General features: G+C 31.3%; 1 protein-coding gene across 7 annotated transcripts in view; it reads left to right on the top strand.

Moving 5' to 3' along the window:
- Window positions 1-152: 152 nt before the first annotated feature.
- LOC127738779 (leucine-rich repeat-containing protein 9-like) overlaps window positions 153-21,702 on the top strand; it is a 55,116-nt gene continuing 33,566 nt past the window's right edge. For 4 of the 7 annotated variants that reach the window (XM_052250154.1, XM_052250153.1, XM_052250149.1 and 1 more), the window contains exons 1-11: window positions 161-295; window positions 10,654-10,806; window positions 11,244-11,465; window positions 12,816-12,956; window positions 13,893-13,956; window positions 15,227-15,297; window positions 16,307-16,486; window positions 17,266-17,421; window positions 18,514-18,606; window positions 20,675-20,769; window positions 21,269-21,400. In XM_052250154.1, coding sequence (XP_052106114.1) covers window positions 10,687-10,806; window positions 11,244-11,465; window positions 12,816-12,956; window positions 13,893-13,956; window positions 15,227-15,297; window positions 16,307-16,486; window positions 17,266-17,421; window positions 18,514-18,606; window positions 20,675-20,769; window positions 21,269-21,400 — 1,274 coding nt within the window. In that variant the 5' untranslated portion in view covers window positions 161-295; window positions 10,654-10,686. Of the gene's footprint in view, window positions 296-10,653; window positions 10,807-11,243; window positions 11,466-12,815; window positions 12,957-13,892; window positions 13,957-15,226; window positions 15,298-16,306; window positions 16,487-17,265; window positions 17,422-18,513; window positions 18,607-20,674; window positions 20,770-21,268; window positions 21,401-21,702 lie in introns of all 7 variants that reach the window. The other 3 variants (XM_052250152.1, XM_052250151.1, XM_052250155.1) reach the window with 3 other exon arrangements.

Here is a 21,702-nt window from a genome sequence, read left to right as displayed (position 1 = left end):
AACAACCAAGGTTTTTAAATTTAACGTTATATGTAACATTTTTGTGACGAGAAATACATAAAATACCTAGATGTATTGTCCTTAATGGTACCTCATTGTTTCTCAGGGAACTGATTAAACATGTGATTAGGAATGATCCAATGAAAACGCTCGAGAATGCTTCAATATGGCCGACCTTATGGCCGGAAGTTGGTAATTTTCTAATGCGAAGTTTGAAAATGCATCAAATTAGTCTTTTACTGTGTTTTATTTGTTTCATAAATACACTTTTCTGATAGTTCTCCTTAAGCTATAGGTATATACATTTAAAAGAAGTGACTAAAGTTTTATTAAGACACTATAGATCACATTTTACTACCAGTGGGGTACCTCAACGTCTCCTTTACCTGTTTACACTTAGGTGTGTACTGTCATAACCCGATATCATATAATGTTGTCCTAATTGTTGTACCATACATGACTATCCTCCGTGGACGTTGATAAATGCAAGAAGGATTAATCATAAATCTACTATGAACTTGAATTTAAGAGCACATTTAAAAACCAATTATGGCATTGATTTCCAGAATTAGCCTTATAACTAGGGGTTTTGAGCCCTGAAACCAGTTTACTCTCAAGCATGTTTAATCAAAATATTTTTCATACAAGAAGTCTTGTATTGATAATGATGTTGATAAGTTATTGCTTTTCTAACTTCCCAAATTTTATATGCAAGTTGACCATTTCACATCATATTACAATCTATGACTTTTCTTCACAGTATCGAGACCGTTCACCCTAATAACATATTTGCCCTGGGTGCTTTCGCCCTACTTTTATAAAAAATTATAGATATTAATGGTATGAATATAAACTTATTCAGATATTTGTATGGTAAACATTTCAGTTGTTTTACATCTATAATATCTTGTATTCTTGTACACTTCATTGCATATCGGAGAAAAAATAATTATATGGTACTAGCATTACTTCTTCTTCTTCTTAGTATCAGCCTCCTTTAATTAGGAGCACCTCCAAATATGTATGGAGTTTTGCCTTAACTTTAAAATTTAAAAGGATAAAACAAAAATGTTCTTTTTCCAACATATGTACAGCACATATAAATAAACAATAAAAGTGTCATGCAAGGCATATTTACATGGACCTTTTTGTTATAAATTAGTCTACCATACAAGTAGATTCACTTACATGTATGTATGTATCTCAGTTTTATTTATAATTAAAAATATGTTTCATTTGAATTTGCTTTTTAATATGCATAAAAGATACATTAAAAGGAGGTTATATTTAATAAGATCTATATACTAAAATAATAAGTTAAGATGTAAGAATTTAGTAAAATCTAAAAAGGCAGGGTTTCTCAGTGGAATGTTATATGTACTTCATGATCAATGTATATAAAAATCATAATAAAGTAATAGAAGCTTGTTTTGTCGCCATCAGTAAATTTAAAAGGATATATACATGATATGGACCCTATCATAAATGTATTAGTGAGTTAAAAAATAGGAATGCTTATTAATTATTTAAATTTCTTACAATTATTAAATGACAGACTCTGTGTTGGTATATATATGTCACTTATGATAATCATTATTTTCATTTGATTGTCATTTCCTCCACTTAAAGATATATGTATATTTATATACGTATATATATATGCAATATGTGTCTTGCTATTTGTTGTCCATAATTTTCAATCTTTCTATATGCATTTGGAATAACATATTTCTGGTTTTGCTTTCAATATTTTCCATGAATTTTTCACAGTTATCAAATAGCTCCTTATATTTTGAACAGTCTATTAGCAGTTGTACTATCGCAGTTTTGTTCATGAAGGTGCAGTTCCATTTTGCTGGTGTGATTTTATCAGTGATCTCTTTTCTTATATCAAGGAAATATTTTTCTCTCGTAGTACTAAGTATGGGACAGGTTGTCAGGAAATGAGTTATGTCTTCATTGTCAGTTTTACATAATTGGCATATTGGTTCTACTGTATAGGGAGTGAATTTATGTTTGTCTGCCTGAAGTATGTATGTTCCAGTTATCATTCTTGTCTTGATTATTGCTTTTCTAAGTTCAAAACGAGGCAAATGCTTTACTTTCCAGACTTTATGATGTTTATTGATCTCGAAGTTTTCCTTATTCATAAACTTTAAGCTAGATTTACTTTCAGATTCTGTTAAGGTCTTGTCCTTCCAAAATTTGTCTATTGTCAGCTTGATGGTTCTTTTCCAATGTTCTTTCTTTGGAACATTGCCTTGAAGTTGTATAATGGTTGGAAGTTCATACATATCAAATATATCCATAACTCTTGAAAAGAAGCTACTTTTGTTATCAAAATTTGTTGTTATTTGTCTTTCCATAAGCTGATGTATTTTTTCATTTTCGCATGTTAGTAGTGCATGTAGGAGAGACAAAGCTCTTTTATGAATTTCTGCTTCTATTGGTAGAGCTCCTAACAGTAGTAACACTGCCGAATTAGCGGTTCTTTCTGGAAGAGATTGTAACTGGCGAAGATTTTTTCTATGAAATTTTTCCAACTGTTCGATATCAGATCTTGTTAGAGGTAGCACTTCTAGTCCATAAATTAACCTTGGAATGACATAGGTTTTGTAAATTTGATATGAGGTTGGTGGGTCTAGACCGTTTGTACCATGACAGCCTGATCCCATGAGGGCGTATTTAGTTCTTCTTGCTAATTTTATTCTCTCTTGTACATTTATGTGACTTTCGTTGCTTTCAGCTCTCGTTATTCCTAGGTGTACACCTGATTTAGCTATTGTTACATCATTTCCATCTAGTTTCCAGTTGTAATCACTTTTTGTTTTGGAACAATCTATGATTTGGGTTTTTGTTGGATGTATACTGTAGTGGTGTTCGTTTGCATATCTACCGAGCACATTTAGCATTAGTTGTAGTTCATGCTTGTCATTCGATATAAAGGCTATATCGTCGGCGCAAGTTGGTGATCCTACGTATATATTTCCTAACTGGTATCCTATTGAATTTTGTTCCAATTCTACCAGAAGATCTTGGACAAAGATTTTGTATAGATGGGTTGATAGAATTCCTCCCTGTCTTACACCTTGTTTAATTTGGAAAGGATTACTTATGCCATCAAGCCATTTAACTTTTGTAGTCAAGTCAGTATATAGGTCTGTTAGTATTTTCCAGTATATTGGATGGATTTCTTGATTAAGCATTTTATCCATCAGTATAGTGTGTTGGACTACATCAAATGCTGATTTTACATCTAGAATGTTTATATAGAAATTGTCATTCCCCTTTTTTTTCTCATATCTAGCTTCTGAAATGATTAAGCTTGCCATGATTGGCGATAAACCTTTGGTGAATCCAAATTGGAGGTCTGTTTTTGGTTCTATCATCAGTTTGTTTAGAAATGAGTATTCAAAGGTTTTCCCAGTTATTGGTGTTACTGTTATGCCTCTATAGTTACTCGTCTCTGTTGGGTCTTTTTCTTTCTTTAGTACTGGTGTAAGTATACCAGACTTGAAAAATATTGGTACCTTTCTGTATATTAGAATGTTGTTAAAAATTGCCTTCATTGCTGGTGCTATAGTACTCTTAGCATATTTAAGATGCTCAGCTGTAAGTCCAAATTCATCCGGACTTTTTTTGGTGTTGAGGCAATCTATTGCTTTCTCTATGTCCGTGTCTGTAAAGAGTTCAGGATTGTCTTCGTACTCTTCTAAAGCCTCTTGTACATAGCTTTGTCGAATTTTGCATAGATTAAGATAGGAATTGTCATATATTTCTTCTTTTGGGACACTGAGATCTTCATAATATTGTGCAAATCTTTTTCTTTGATCTTCATGACAAAAAATATACTCTCCATCTATTTTCAGACAGTTGGTTGTAGTTCGACTGTTGCTTCTGCCTCTATTTATCAGTCTGTAAAATAGCTGAGTATTCGGATTATCCATTATTTGTTGGTAAAATGTTTGTCTTTCTATTGCATGTTCTGCTCTTTGCTTACTTCTCAGTTTCTTTTTCTCATTTTTTAATTCAATTGCTAGGTGGTGTTCTTTTGGTTTCCCTATGTCTTGCCATTTCTTATATATTTCCCTACATGATTTCAAAATTGTAAGTACTTCTGGCGAGGCTTTCCATTTTGGCCCTTTAGTTTGTAACAGCTTAGTTGGGACTGTTCTTTTTCCTGCCTTAGTTAGTGTTTCCATTAATACTTTTAATTGAATATTGACATCTTTTTCCTCTTCAATCGAATTGATATCCTGCTGTATAGCGTTGTTGTAGCTCTCTTTGTCTATTTGCTCCCAAAGCATTTTGAATTTTGCTTTGTTGTTTTTGTTACTTGAGTTTCTGATATTTGTCATCTGGCAGGCTATTTCCATCTTTACAATTGAATGTGCAGATGTATTTACACTTGATTTTTCCTCAATTTTATATTCTGTAACTAACTTTTTGTCTTGTACAAGTATATAATCTATTTGTGAGGATGAATTTCCAGCATGATGAAAAAAGGTATGGGTATTTTCTATTTCAACACCAGTAGTCAAGTTTACATCGCCAATAAATTTTCTTAGTATTTTATCATGCTTGTTTGCTCTGGAAGTTTGTAATGTACCATTTAGATCTCCTGCTAGCACTATTTTGTGTGTATTTTCATACTTCTGTATTATGTCAAAAATAATGTCCAGACACTCCATATATTCATGTTGTGAATTCGTTGTATGTGTTGGCATGTAGGCATTGATAAGGCATATATCATTGGTTGATGTAATATTAACTGCTATAACCCTCTCATTTCCATCTTTTAGTTTTTTAATTTTGCTGGACCATTGTAATGGCCAGAGTATGGATACTCCTCCCTTTCCTTTCGGTAACTTGAAGCTATCCAGAGGATCATTTGTATCGGAACATCTAGTATGATCTTCCATTGTTGGAATGAGTTTTTTTACTTCTTTTTTTTGAAAGTCCCATAGGAAATGCTCTTGTAGACATAGTATTGTATTTGAGAGATCTAAAGAGTGAAGATATGCAATATTGGTTTTTAATCCTTCAATATTGCATGTTATGATGTTTATGTTCTTACTTAAATTTCCTGATGGTTTGTTTTTCTTTCTGATAATTCTGGGGGTAGTCCTTTTTGGCTTGTGATCCGAAAATGGTGACCATTATTTGAAGATTGCTGCAGACCCATTAGATTGGACTCATCTTGTATATAATCTTCCTTTTGTACCCTGTTGGGTTTGTTGTTTATCTCTTCACTGACATTTTGAATTACTTCAGTTTCAACATTTTGTTCACAGTTGTTCTGAGGTAGTGTTTCATTATTATTCTCTTGGATGTCTGTGATTGTACTGTGAGGTTCTATATCAACTGTATGCATGTCTATAGGTGGCTGCTGTTCATCTGTAGACCTAGACATCACCGATTCATTCGGGTATCGCATGTGCTGTGATGTTGTTCTGTTCTCAGTATTATGTGTAGGCATATTTTGTTGAAGTTGAGCGCCATTATAGTCTTGGTTGATATGCATATTCTGCCTTGTTGTTCCATATTCTGTTCTACTATTATATGTTGGAGGCCTAGGCATATGTCTGAAGTTATGTATTGTATTTGGTGGCATTTGTAAGTTATGCATAGAATTTGGTGGTGCTTGGATGAAGTTGTGCATTGGATTCATTGGCATTTGCATAAAGTTGTGCATTGGATTTGGCGGTATATGCATTGGATTTGGCGTCATTTGCATTAGATTTGGCGGTATATGCATTGGATTTGGCGTCATTTGCATTAGATTTGGCGGTATATGCATTGGATTTTGGGTCATTTGCATTAGATTTTGTGTCATATGCATTATATTTGGTGGCATATGCATTGGAATTGGTGGCATACACATTGGATTTAGAACTGGCTGTGTTGGTATATGCGTATTATGGAGTGCATAAGGTGGTGCATGCATATAGGATTGCATTACATTTGGTTGTATATAGTGACCGTTTCCAGGTAGTCCTTGGTATAATCCATGATGATGTGGTATGCTATGCCTATTTTGTAAAGCCATTTGTGTGGTTAGCGCAGTTTGGATACACATGTTCTGCATCATTTGATTTTCCATTATTTTTAATCTGTTCTCTAGATGCATTTCCTTCATTTGGTTTTGTAACTGTTGGTACATGTATGTATTGTGTGTATCACTATTTGGTCCTACATGTATATTGTCTGTTATACGTTGTTGCGCTTGGACATTTTGTTGCGATTCTTCTCTTCTAGTAACTGTGTCTAGGACTGCCTTCATGTGCTTGATTTCATTCTCTAGGTTAAGTATCCTAGTTTTTTGAGCAATGATAGTTTCCTCTTTGTCGTTTTTGCTCTTGGTGCCCTTTTGATTCTTTTTCACCAGACTCTCATTTGTTCTTTTCTCCTTCACATTTTCTGCCATGTTTATTGTTGGTCCTGTTTCATTACCAATGACTGGTCTTTGCTTTGATTTTGCTGTTCCTTCTGTCCTTTCATTGGTGGTAGGCGTAAAGATCAATTTTAAATCAGTTTCTTCCCTATCTATCTTTTCTCTCATCTGGTTTTGTATATTGTTAGACCTGGGTGGTAATTCTTGGTCTATACTGATGGTTATGGGATCAAGTTCATTCCTTGATCTGATCTGAGCATTGTGTTGTATCTCTTCTTGCTCATCTTGTGTGCTTCCTGTGTTGGTACATATGTCTATGTTATCGTCTTCTGTAGATGGATCACACTCTGTTATGTTTCTTCTTTCATACAATATATCATCATTACATAATGTACAGATGTAATCTAACTGCTTCAGCTCATTTTCTCCAACTTTGCTAGACAGGTTTTCACATTGGTAATGGTACCAGTAGTCGCATCTGTCACAACCAATCCCTTCGTCTACGTATTTATTGCAGTACGGACATATAAAGTTGTCAGGGCTTGTGATGTTAGTATTACCAGCTGGATTTGACTGTTCATCTTTAAATTCAGACTGTTCCCTTTTTTTCCTCAAGCATGTTTCTGATCTGACTTGTTTAACTTCTGTATTGGCGGTTTGTTCAATACACAAGATCTCCTCATCCGGGTTATTAAGCCGTTCTTTCTTGTTCTTTTCCTGAGCTATTGATTTTCGTATGGTTTCTGAGGAACAATTTCTCATCTGAGATAGGTATGTTTGAATACTGTTGTTGAGGATGTTAATCTCTCTGTGGTCGTTGGCTAGCTTTTCACATAGCTTATCAAATATGTTGTTAATAAATAAATCCACTCTGCTGCCATTCACATTGATTTTGCAAGTTGTGTGATACATGTTTATAGTAAATTTTAGCATATTTCCTGTTTCTCCATTAAGTTTTTTGTTAAATACTTTGTAACACGAGTCTACTGTTAGTCCTGAATTTTCTACACCATTTTGGACGGGTAGAATTACAAATTGGTCTTTCATTACCTCACTTTGGAGGATGTTTAGTATCTCATTTTTGCTGGTTTCGTATGCTCCAGTGCTCAATTCTATGACAAAAGTTTTTTCCTGGCTTTAATTCAAATTTTATATGTTCTTTCTGGCATGCCTCCATTTTTTTTTCTAGAGCAGTATTTCTATCCAGGGTATAGGATCTTGTTGTTATGGTGCTGGTTCGCAGGTCTCCGGTTGAGCAATTTTTCTTCATTTTTTGCACCTGCATTTTGAAGTTTATATTGGTAACAATAGGGAGTACTTTTAGTCTATATTATGTTTTTTTTTCTTTTTAAGACTTTTATGGTATAGCGCGGACAACCCACACTAACCTACTAAATCCAAAATTAAAATAAAGTATTAATCTACACTAGATTGATGTTTGGTATAGCGCGGACAACCCACACTGACCTATCTTTCTGAGTGTATGGTTTTTGGTATAGCGCGGACAACCCACACTAACCTATTAATTTCAAAATTAGAATATAAATATTAATATACACTAGATTGATGTTTGGTATAGCGCGGACAACCCACACTGACCTATCTTTGTGAGTGTATAGTTTTTGGTATAGCGCGGACAACCCACACTAACCTCTAAATTTAGCCTATTTATTGATATATTTTTTTTTCTATAGATTTGATGTTTACTCCCTAGCTATTATTATTTATATCGGTTTCTTCTGGCGCTTTGTTTTTTGCCCAACAGTCTCGGGATATTTGGTTGGTCAGTTTCCTCAGCCAAGCTTTAGATAGGTGGATGTTTGGGTGAATTCCGTCGTCCAAGAGGCTTAGATTATATAATCTCCGGCTCTTGGTGTTTCCCTGCCTACGGCTACAGCTGTGTGAAGTATCTGCTTGATAGGTTCTTTGTTGCCTGGTTGATGTTCTATACAGGTCTATATTGAAATTTGGAGAAAAGTTTTGATGGTTCAAGATTCTAATGGCTTTGTTAATTTCTATTATTTGTTGTTCTAGTTGGCAGTCTTGATCGTAAAATATTTCTGGGTCTTTATGTTTATGTGATTTATTCCAGGCTTGTATAGAGAAAAAGGGTATTTCCAGTATTGTAACTTGGCTTTCTGGTGAGAGATCCTTGAGCGTTTTGATAATTTCTTTATACCTGTTGATAACATGTTCCACTAATTCGGCAGTGTTTTGAAATTTCAGTGATATGTATTTTGTTGTTCTGTTGAAGGATGTAAAGTCACAGGTTCCTATAAGAATACCGGTATATAGCCAAATTTTTTCTGGAATAAGCTGTACTTCTGTGTCAAGATTTTGTTTGACCCAGTCCAGGGCTTTAGTTGCTGTTCTACCTCCCTGACACCACCAGTATATTTCTTGTTGTATAGGTAGAGTTGTCTGTTGTTTTAATCTTCCTATAATACTATCTCCTAATATTGCTGGAGTATAAAGTTTAGGAGTAGTCGGTGCATGAAATGGTTTTTGAATAATCTTCTTTAGTTTGGCCAACGACATAAATATACTATGTGATTTAACACTTTTTCAGCTGAAATAGGAATGTAGATATGAACTATATCAAACAATAGTAATATATATCCACCACTAGAGTCTGACAAAAGAAGAAGACCAAAAATACAAAATGACAAAGTTGCTTAAAAGTTTAGTAACAAAAAAAAAAAAAAAAAAAAAAAAGGTTTTATGCTATCTATAAGCTTGTTTTTATTTCTTTTCTGTTATATTAGTGTTGTGGTTATATTCAGTGGTCTAGCGCGGACAACCCACACTTACCTTGAAAGTTAAGTATTGATATAAATTTAATCTCTTTTTTTTTTTTTTATTTTAAAGTATAAATCAGATAAAATGAAGGACTAAACTAGCTTTTAATTTAGATAACAGTTTTATTTTTACATACGGGATAGTTTAGATAATATTTTTTTTTATTAAATGATCAACAAAATCAACAAACGGGTGCCAGTAATGGCGGGTAATCTGAAAATGTCAGGACAAAATTATACACAAGAAATAATAAAAATACAGGGACAATATACTACAAAAAGGGAATAATTGGGATGGGCTATGTGTGTGCTGTACAATGTTTTACAAACGTGATAATTGTTTGGTGTCAAAACAGTAAAAAATAAATTTTCTCTCTCAGTGCAATAAATAACTTCCACTCTCCTTGCTGCCTCGCTTTCGGAGTTTTTGCATTAAGGAATTCAGGATGCAATATATCAAACAAATACAACATAAATATTCAGCAAATTTTCAACTAAGTTTAACATACTTTATTTAAATAATTTACATTATACATGAACAAGACACCAAAATTAGGACGATTGGGTATGAAGGCAAATGTGAATCAAGGCAACGGACCCACATTCTTTCTTCACCAAGGTGACTAGATTTTACCTAGCTATTCATTTTTCAATAAAATTGCCATAATAAAAGGATTAAACAAAATTACTAATTTTTGCCATTACCTGTTTACTGCATCTACACATATAGACGACTTTCAAATTCGGGCACTTTCCTGTAAATTTCCTATGTCATTATGCTTAAGTTATTACGTTATTGTAATAACCGATTGATCAATGACATGATGTCATTTATGCCGATTGACCTCAAGTCAACCGGTGTAACTCATTCATAAAAAACAACTCAAGACTGGGTTTATTGTAGTTGACCTTACTAGATTGTGTGTAGTGTTATTGCACTCATCACTCTTGATTTTCTCAGAATAAACCTTGAGTTTTGAGATTATTAATATGAGATATCTTTTGAAAATAATTCTAAATATATTTTAGAAAGACTTTTATCTTTTGACATAAAAATTACAAAACATATGATACATTTTGGAACATATAAATGTACATTTACATTGTATGTATTAAACCTGTTTTAAGAGTATCTCAAACATGGCAAATGGTAAACAAATTTATAAATATGATTCAAAGGCTAAAATAATTATTTTATAAGCTCAACAATTGGATTTTTTTCTGTCAGTGATCCCTGCTTGTATTCTATGCTTTCATTTGAAAAAGATTGTATTAGATAATCAAGTAAACCCCACAGGATGAATTGATACATCCAGGAACTTCACAAGATTTTTTTTCTTCATATTTTTTAAAATTAAAAATCATATTGGAAATATTTTTGTGTGTAACAGTAACAATAGCAAATTACCTTTGCAACTGATATTCAACAAAAAAATTTATTCAGAAGAAATTTTTTTTCAGTTCCAAATATGATGTGTTGAAGTAGCTACCACAATGTCTGTGTCAACAGATTCTTCTGGTCCTGTAACCAATGGCAATGTCACGCCATCTACAATATCAACAGAACCAAGTAAAAGCAACAAAGATGAAGAGGACGACTGCATGAAGGAGTTGGTATGTATTCACACAAGAAAATCACTGTCCACCTACCCATTATTACAAATTTACCATAAAGAATCAATATCACTCTTATCTTCATCAATGGAATGATTGAAAAAATTAAATTATGCATGTTTACAAGTCCTCCCTTTAAACCAGCAATGTTACAATCATCAACAACAACAAAAACAGGCTTACTACTAAATGAAATTGTAAAAAAGCAGAGGTCAAGAGAAGATGAAATACTGAGTATTTACAGAGAAGCTGTTCAAAGACTTAATTACTATGGTCTTGCATAGTTAGATTATAAGTGTAAGTGATTCACTGTTAAAAATGGAAAATGGATTGTGAAGGAATTTGCTCACTTAGACCTCCAACATGTAGACAAAGGGGAAGTAACTCTTGTTCAAATCATTTTATCCAGATATATTGTTACTTTTGATATTTTACAGTGTGCCAATAATGGAATTAACTACAGTAAGATACAGAATGGAGAGATTTGTAATGTGGACAAACTTGAGATGTTCTTTTCTGGATATCCTAAAATTATTGGCATGAACCTCTTTCCCAGTCTCAGTTGTTTGGTTATAATGGACCAACAGGTTGCAAAGATTGAGGGTCTGTCATCTTTAGCTCTCCTTAGGGAGCTGTGGATCTGTGATTGTCAAATCAAGGTAAAAAAAATTGCATCTGTAATTTGTGAGGTATATTCCATAAAAGATAATATTCACAAAGAAATGTTATATGTACATTGGTATTTAGAAATAAGAAGATGTGGTATGAGTGCCAATGAGACAACTCTCCATCCAAGTCACAATGTGTAAAAAGTAAACAATTATATTTGTCCATTTAAAGGTCATGATATTATGACATGGCATTCATTACTGCAGTAAACATTAAAAATATTTGACGAATTATTTGACTTTAAAATTTATTGCATTTGGAAATAAAGTATTGTTATTTTTTATTTATTGTCATATCTGATTGTATTTATGGAAGAAAAGGGCATTAGTGAAAAATTCTAATCTAACAGGAAATGAATATTTGGTCAAACATAAGGACATCATCAGTTCTAAGCATTGGTTGAAATATTAACAACAGGGCAAATTTATTTTGCATTTCATGACAACACTGTAATATAAGATTTTGTTAAGTGTTATGAAGCGTATCTATACTATTAAATGAGAAGACCTCAATTTGTGTGTCGCTTCTCTTCCTTCCACAATAAATTAATCATTATTCCTCTGTGTTATATAGGTACCATGCATAGTCAAATTTGTCATCCTCGCTTATGATTATTCTGTTTGGGTTATTTTCATGATTTTGGGAGGCAAATGAAAAAAAAGGCGTCTGATTATTGTTTCCATCATCTGACAGACTTTTAAGTCATAGACAAGACTTCCGTTTAGGACTGTTTGAAATTAAAAGATATGACGGTTTTGTGCACAAATCGCATTGTTTATTGAGTATTTTATTATGGCTCTATTCATAATTCCAATCTTATTTGCAAATATCACATAATAATCTGATTTCATTAGTGGAATCCATTTCAAGTGACTGAAATTGAAAAGGTTAACATATCGATTATTCTATCTTCTGCACAATGAAACAAAAAGCATGGTGACAAAGCAACTAGCCTCCTAAAAATTGTGCGTTCATGTTACTACAAATAGTTGACATTCTTTAGATTTACATCCAATATTTTGAACTAGTGAAAAATTCAAAATGTTATATTGACATCAGTTCATGTTTAAGAAACTTTTAATTGATACCTTTCCTGAAATTCTCCAGTCATAAAATCTTTTACAAAAATTCATATTACAACAGTTTACATACTTTCAACTACGCTCTAAATGCCCGCAATTTCGTGGGTGTGTTACAGTTAATACAATACTAACTGAAAATGATGTCGGTCCCATATGTTTAGTAATGTTAAATCGAGGAAATGTACAGACTTTTTGGATGAGATGCTGGTTAATTACCAATATTGTAATTGTTCCTTTAATGTTTCTTTCTTATTTCAGAAAATAGAAAATTTGGAGGCAAACAAAAATTTAAGGAAACTCTACTTATATGGAAACAAAATTGAAATGATTGAACACTTGAACCATTTGGGAGAGCTTGAGATCCTATGGTTAAATGATAATTCTATTGTTAATATTGAGGTAATATTATAGTACACTTCTGCTTTTATAGACATCATTTAATTTTATGCATTTTCAACGTAACAATACTTATATTTATAGGTCACAAAGTAAGAGTCATAACATTAACAGTACCAATTTTTCTGCACCAGATGCGCATTTCAACAATAAATGTCTCTTCAGTGATGCTCGAGGACAAAATATATTAAAATCAAAAACTTATTAAAAAAATGAAGAGCTTATAAACCAAAAAAGACAAAAATTATAGCAAAAGTTGGACAAGGAATCAAACCCTGGCATGAGCATGATGAGGAAGATATATTCCTTAATTTGAAATAATTTCCAAAATTTTGTAACAGCAAATTTTTATAACACAATATCCATATTTTCATGCAATTGTTCAATGATGTCATTTACACCAACTGACCTCGCATCAACCTGTCTTACTCATTCATTAAAACTCAAAACTGGTCTATCAACATGATTATATATTCAAGTTATGGTTACCATTCTTACTTACATTTATGTTGAATAAAAACTATATTACAAATATATGGAAAAATTAGGCTATTTTGTTGTTTTCAGAAGTTTTCTGGTTAGAAATCACACTATAAAACATTCAAATATTAACCAATTATGTTGCAACTGGTGACTTCAGATTCACAATGTACAGATTTAATCAAGAGCTATTTGAAAAAAAGTATAGTAATGAAAAGATTTTTGAGTAGAAATTCAAAAAGGTAAGATTATTGATGAGGTAAAACTGGATGTCTGATATGACATCTGAACAAATATAGAATAAAAAACTCCCGATTGTCAAATTCAAACTAGTCTGAGTCGAGGCAAAACAAGGTCTTTAACTAACAAACTTTGAAATATCAGGTTTTTTTGCAGAAAATTCCAGATGTGTGCATTGTAATTTTAATAATTCACTGATGAAATGTATTTATTTTTCAGAATATTTCCTTGCTGAGCAAACTGAAGCAGTTGAATTTAGCAGAAAACAAAATAACTAGAATAGGTAAAAGAAATTTCTAAAAAAGCAAAAAAAAATAACATTAGCATCCAGTGTTCCAGCTTGAATCTCAGGGCAGAAGGGTGCTAGTTGACCCAAACGGCACTTTAGCACAATCATAAAGATTTTTAGGGCATTTGTACAAAGTAAAATGAGTGCCAACATAAAGCATTTTAACAAATTTAACATTTGTGGACTGTTAGCACATCTGCTGAAAACAAATTTCAATATTTCTAGATAAAACTTGAGGCCATATTTTAACCATATTTCTTGATGTTATTTTCATGATTTATCACATTATTATAAAATGAAGCAAGACACATAATAATGATGGTGAAAATAAACCAAAAAAAAGGCGGGAACACTGGCATATCAAGCACCACTGCTTTATCCATACCTTTCATGCTACCTTTAAAGACAAATCCTTGTTTGTGCAACATAATGTGAAATAAATCCCTCTCTCATACTAAGGAAGAAGATTTGAAAATAGTTCTAACTGATTTAGACCTTTTTTAGAGCTAGTTTCCTAATGCTTGTAGTTTAAAGGTTTGGTTGGCTTGCTTGCTTTGCATAAATGTTTGCTCAAGCATTGTTATTAAGATTGACATCTGCAATCATTAGATAGGCAGGGCTTCAGCTTGTATACATTATACTCTGCATTATACTTAATATCCAATAACATTTAAGTATAATGTATACAAGCTAAAGCCCGGCCTATATATATATTTAGATCTATTGATTGCAGATGTCAATCTTAATTACAATGCTTGAGCAAACATTTATACAAACAAAGCAAGCAAGCCAACCAAACTTTTAAACTACAAGCATTAGGAAAACAGCTCTAACTGTGATAAATTGTACTTGGGAGCATTTTTAAGGAATTCTACTCGGAACAAGTCTTATTTTCAGCAAATATATTATACAATAAGCTTATATTAATTATACAAGTAAAGAATTTGTATCTTTGAGAAGGGAACTATATCATTTCATGTAAAGAAAACAAAGAACAAAGTTATTAAAAAAGTAAACCAATTCAAAGAATAAAGAAATAAAAGAATAGGTCAGTTAACACAAGACAAAACCTTTTAATCAAGAAAGGAAATAAATGGCTACAAATTTCTCTTGTTAAAAGTGTATCAAAAGATGAAATAATGTTTATGCTAAATTTATCCTTTAATAGACTGGGATATGACATAATATATTTATGTACATAAAAGAATTGTTATATTTATGCCAGTATTTAAGTGTTAATAGATATGATTGTTTGACATTTTAGGTCATACGTTAGACAGTAATAAACGGCTGGAAGATTTGAATTTGTCAGGAAATAATATTACCTCACTCAGGGTACGTATTAATAGCTTTATAAGGGAGATAAATTTGCTGTGTTTTGATATTTGTAAGCCTCAGTTTCAGATTTGATGATTCCAATTTTATAATTGATGATCAGTAAAGATATATTTGGTTATTTCTCAGCATCACATTATAGATATTAGATGATATCATCTCAATTCTCACAAAATTGTATGAAGATCATTTGATTTCATTTATCACCATTCCCACTGTTTGCTTTTAAATTTTTGATTTTTCCAAGCTGTATCAGTTTTAGATATTTAAACTATTTAGATATTAGATAAAGTTTGTTTCATTTGAAAATATTAATTACCCAAAGAAGGCACTTTTAATATCAGAGAATAAAATAATCCATGCTTGTTGACATCACATAGAAAGAACACATCCTTTTGCAGATAATTGAAAAAGAACTATTATATTTGTCTAAATATTGTCCAGAAATCATTAGAGAAACCTATTCTACCACATAAGATCTTGTAATAAGATATTTCTCCACTATTGACAGTTAAATTTTTAATATTTGAAAAGCTTGGCATGCCAAGCATGTTAGAAATGAAAATTTTAACTGTTTTTAGTGGAGAAATATCATATTGATGCAGTGGTAGAATCTATATTTATCTAACTGTTCAGAAATTAATCAGAACCAGTTTAAGGATGTATTTAGGTGAAATAAAAAAAAATCTTGAATTTAAAATTGATACTTTTATTCAGAAGAGCATTAGTTAAGGAACAAAATAAGATAAAAATATTGATAGGTTATGGAGCTCCTCTTCAAGATATTTAATTTTTAAAATATGGTGGGAAAAGGCTGACTCAGACTTTTACCTTATATTTGCATTGGTATCATTTGGGTCTTAAATTGAAAGAAAAGAAATTTAGAATCTGCTTAAATTTTGGCAAAAATTCCTAAACCTGACCTAAGTACATCCTTAAATACATACTAAATTAGATAAATTGTGTTCTATACAAGATAATAATCATGTCATATTTTGATGTTTTGTAGGAATTGACTCAGTTAATGAGGTTACCAGCCTTACACAGTCTTAGTTTAAAGGACCCAATGTACACTCCAGCACCAGTCAGTCTGTTGTGTAATTACTCTACCCATGTTCTGTTTCACTTACCAACCCTCACTAAACTAGACACATATGATGTTAGTAAAACAGTAACTGATGTGGCAGAGGTGAGTACTGTAAAAGCAGAAATTTTCGTGGAGGATTTAATTTCGTTTATTTCGTGGAAAGAATATATCCACGAAATTAAAACCCCCACGAAAATTTAACTTACATATAATATCACTTCCATTTACTGGAAACCACGAAATTAAATCCCCATGAAATCTTGTAAAGAGACAAAACCACGAAATTTTAACCCCACGAAAATTAATGTTTCTACAGTAATTAAGTGTGTAAACATTCTCTATTGTTATGTGTTTGTGTAACTAATCTATATTCATGTTAATGAAAACAGAAACTGGATAAACATCAGTATGACAGCAAACCAACATTAGATGTGGAATGTAAAAAGCAATACTGTGGAATCATTTATTTTCATAGATTACAGTTTTTTTGGATTGAGGAAAACATTTGATTTTGTAGATTTACCAAAGTCTGTATACAAACCTTTAGAAAATGTGTACTTTGTTTTTTGAATTTTTTTAAAATTATTGGTGTACGTCTGCCCACTAAATCCATGAATATTGGTATCCCACGAATAATGATGTATCCACAATAGTAACAAAACAACTCTAATCCACTTATAACAACAATCATAAGGTTTCTTTCTTATTCATTGTTAAAGTTATAACTCTTATACTAAACTGCAGGCAAAATATAGAATTTGAAAACTGTCTTTTTTTGGTAAACAAACAAAAAATTTTCTAACTATTAAATACACTGTTTTGGGTAAATGATTGCTGTCCCTTGTGAAGATGTAAAAACACAGTTGTTATATATTTTGTAGGCTACAGTGATGAAGAAAAGAATGTACTATCACATGCGTGTGAAGACCGTTCACAGAAATATGACTGATATTCTGTCAAAAATGGATGTGTATAAAACCAAATTAGAAGAATTTCCATATGAAAGAATAAAATCCTTGTATAATGTGCTGAAAGAAGTTAGTATTGTTTGATTAGAATAATCATTTTATTGGTACAGGCAGTCTACTGTCATGTAATAAACATACTGTGTTGCTATTGTCTTGGCAAATTTTTCTCTATTTTGGCTCAAGGAAAAACTTAATTTGAATTGAAAGTCATCCTTTGTTCGTGCTTTTTTTGGTGTGTTTACCATTCTCATATTCTGTAATAATATAAGGAAAGTTTATTATTAGTTTAAAAAAGCTTTTTGGTTAACTAGCATTTTGCTCTAATATTGTTTCTGTTTCCTTTTCTTTTTGGAGGACAATCTGATTTTCACAGTAAGTTATGTTAATGCAAAGACAATTTTTTATATTTGATTTTTAAACAATTTGGTTTACATTTTTATGGCTTTATGCACCTATGTTATTGTATAGGTCTGTCATCAGTTCTGGTCCTGGAGCTCTTTTCACAAGTATTTTTTCTCGAAAGATTTTTTGTGAAATGAGTTGCAGTACTATTAAATTATCTAATTTAAATATACACACTGAGTAGTCATGAATGCCAATAGACTATTTGCCAATTCCTTTATTTGACCCTGCAATTAGTGATCTTTTGTATAAAAGGGACATAACTTTTCATTGCCAATTAAGAGCAAGCAATAGGGCAAACTTATCTATGCATAATGTGTGTGATCTGTAAGATTTTCAAATATTTTACTTACATTACAATAGTAATTACCCTTGGACAGATCAAATATGTGCACGGCATGGGACATTGGAACTCTGTTCTTATATATCACTTTCAACTGATCATGCTTTGCATGGGCAGCAACCTAGTTTGTTTGGTTTAAAACCAGTCAATAGTTAGCAAAGGAAATGATAATTAGCAAATAGACTATTGCAACTTCATTGATTATGTATAAGCAGGAGATATGAACAAAAGATGCATTGAATAAATGATAGACTGTATACTGCTGCAAGGAGGCAATTTATTCAAAATTTGTATGTTTGTTTTTATTCACAATTTTTGTTTTTGTTCATTCTTTCATTTTTACATTTAAACTCAGAGGTCTAGCTATTTTACAAAGTAAATTATTATTTTTTTAAGATTTATACTTGAACTTGTAGATTGAAACAGAATTAGAAGACACTTGGGATTTAAATGTTGACCTTGACTTTGAAGAGGTTGTTGACCTTGAAAAAATGGATATTGCAACACAGGTGACCTTCACCTTTGTGGATTAACCTAGCTGTTACTTAGATTAACCTTTGCCCTCTCCAATATAACCACCCTTTCAGTCCATATTATATCTCTGTCTTAATTAACTTTATAAGATAACTGTGTATATAATAGAAATTATTAAAATTCTTCCTACCTAACAGTGGCATCATATCTAACTTTTTAATATTTAGCTTCTAATATTCTTACTTTTAAAGTTCATTTTCTGCTTTATGTTAATTATATAAATGTAGCAGTTTATAACTTGTAGACTCTTATTTGTAAGTTTAAATTTTTATATATATATTAAAAAGTGATATCAGATTTTTTTCTGTCATCTGATAAATAGAAGTCCATGTTAGATAAATTATCTGGTTCTCAGACACTTAAGTAAACAAACACAATCATGAATTTATGATGGAAAAAAAACAAGGGAAAAACACATGCTAGAATATCCCCCTAGATATATAAAAACTTGGAGTCAACCCAAATTCTTCTTTTTATCTGTACTTGTTATATCAATAACAAACTGTTAAAACCTGTGAGCTATTTAATGCTAACTGTGTCTGAAATATTTTAGGTTACTTTAATGTTTGCAATATGTTTTACTTGCTGTTTTCACATAAGTTATACTCAGTTACAACACTTGACCAAAATGCTTATTTCACAGAAAAAAAAGAACTAAATCTTAAAATTATTATCAAATAAAGGGCTAAATGGCTTCTTTAATGTGAGAAAGAGATTTCCATTTTGTATTTCACATCCTGTTGCACAAAAAAAAGAATTTGTCTAAGAACCAGATAATTCATTTTACATAGCATGATTAACTGTTTGTAAGTTTGACATGTAAGTAAAGCGATAACTACACACATCACAATTTGAAAATCCAAAGTCACATACAGCAGCACTTTTTTCCCTGACAGCTGTATTTTAAAGGAGACAGACATACCTTGCCTATATATTGTTGAAACAAATCAACGATGTTTAGATTGTTGCAGGAGCCATGCGAAAATTGTTTGCTGTTAAGATTGAAATCAGTTTGAACAGTCTCTTTTTCATTTCAATAGCTTTTAGTTTTTGTGGTCACCAAAATGTGGCTCAGGCATATGAAATGTTTGGTGACATATCATGGTACCTGTTAAAGAAAAGCACTTCAGTAATGGCTGGGTCACTGTGACCTAAATTTCATGGTACAGTGTCTTGGTTAAGTTATGTGTATAGGTCAACTATTTACTTAGAAGTAGTTATCAATGACATTTCTTTATGACTTTCCAATTCAACAAAATTATTTCAGCATCAAATTGGTCATTATTATCTGTTTGTCACATTTTATTGAACTTTTATTCAGTAAACCAATCACGTGTATTCTCCATTGTGGTACATAAATGATACTAAACTTGCAGTTTATTTTTTAACATTATGACATAGTTTTAACAAAATTTGAGACAGTTGGACATAAACTCCAAAATTGATCAATTTGAGTTTCTTTTTAATAATGATAATATAAAATATCTCAACAATTTGCATCTTTTAATTAGTTGAATATTATTTTTAAGGCCTATATATGTTCTGTGAAGTGGTTGACACCCTTGTCATATAGACACTGTTCCAAAAGTTCTTGTAACAATCTGAATATTAGTGTTCGGTCGGAGAAATAGATTAAATGCATTTTGTTTATTTTCTTAATAGTAAACAATAACTTATTTATTTAATTTGCAGGACTTTACTTTCAGTTAAATTCTCAATACCAGTTATAGTTTATTGATATAATTAATGAAATTTTCAATTATGAACAGTTTACTCTTTAATACCAAGAATGCAAAAATATTTTGAATTTTTATTTTGAATTTCATCAGTTTTTACATAAACTGTTTCATTGAAATCCATGATTCATTATATTTATGTGTCACATAGTTTCATAAATGACTTTGTTGATGTTGGTATTTTGTATAAGAATCACTTAGATTTCTTCTACTGCATAAATATGAATATGCTAGTAATTCAATAAATATCTTATCAGTTTGAACTTTGTGTACTAAGGACGATTGATGTCGGATATTGTACTTGTAGGCCAAAGCACAGAAATTAGAGGAAACAGGCAGTTTTGTAGCTAAACATACATGTCTAAAAGAAAGAATTAGAAATTGGGAAAGAAAGTGCCATGAGTGAGTATTTTAAAATACTGAAGAATAAACCTTTGAAATTCATAAATGCATGATGTCAATTGACAAATTGCAAAAGGACATATCACAAATATACCATGTAGCAAGTATGGAAAATCTAAATTAGAATTTAGAATTACATATTTGCAGAGTTTGAGATGCAATTCTCAGACATTCAATTGTCTAGATTCACTGTTACAAATGAAGAATTACAGTAAAATACATACAATTAAAGAATTGCAAAGTTGAAATATGACACCTTTGGCTTTCCAAATAACTTAAATATGAAAGAGTGAAATAACAACAGTAAAGCCAGAAAGGAAACCAAAAAAGTTATCATGTTTATAATATTTTGTTATTGTTAAAAACTTTATGATACAGCATAATTTTTTTATTATATTCATCAATTTAGTTTATATTCATCAATTTAGTAATAACAGTATAATTTGATTAAAAGTGTTTTGTAAGTCTTTTGATAATTTTTTTAAATTCATAATTACAGAATTGAGTGTTTTTACAATGAGGCTGCTGCAAGAATAAAGAAAAGTGCTGATGTTATTGTTAATAGAATGTTAATAGAACTAGAATCTGGAGGAAATGTCCGCTTTGAAGAGGGTTCACCTACAGATATCTGGTAAGAGAGAAATGAGAATTACAACAACCTGTTTGCTTTATTTGGCCTGCTTTAATTTTTGTTTAATTTCTTGAAGGGAATTGAGGTACTGTGAAAGTACTTTTATTCGTGGGGTACCATTTTTTCATGGTTTTTTTGGATGGCTTTATCCACGAATTTAAGTGTTCAACGAAATATAACAGCTGTTGTCTAAATCAATACATGGAAATATCCCAATGTAGGTTTGACTACATGGATACAGGCATTTAATCTAGAGAATACATCGAATATCAGCAAATTCACTATGAACTATATATACGACT

The sequence above is a fragment of the Mytilus californianus genome, unplaced genomic scaffold (genome assembly GCF_021869535.1).
Source record: "Mytilus californianus isolate M0D057914Y unplaced genomic scaffold, xbMytCali1.0.p SCAF_4, whole genome shotgun sequence".
NCBI lineage: Eukaryota > Metazoa > Mollusca > Bivalvia > Mytilida > Mytilidae > Mytilus > Mytilus californianus.
Note: the sequence above shows the minus strand (reverse complement) of the source record. Positions and strands in the feature narration are given on the sequence as shown.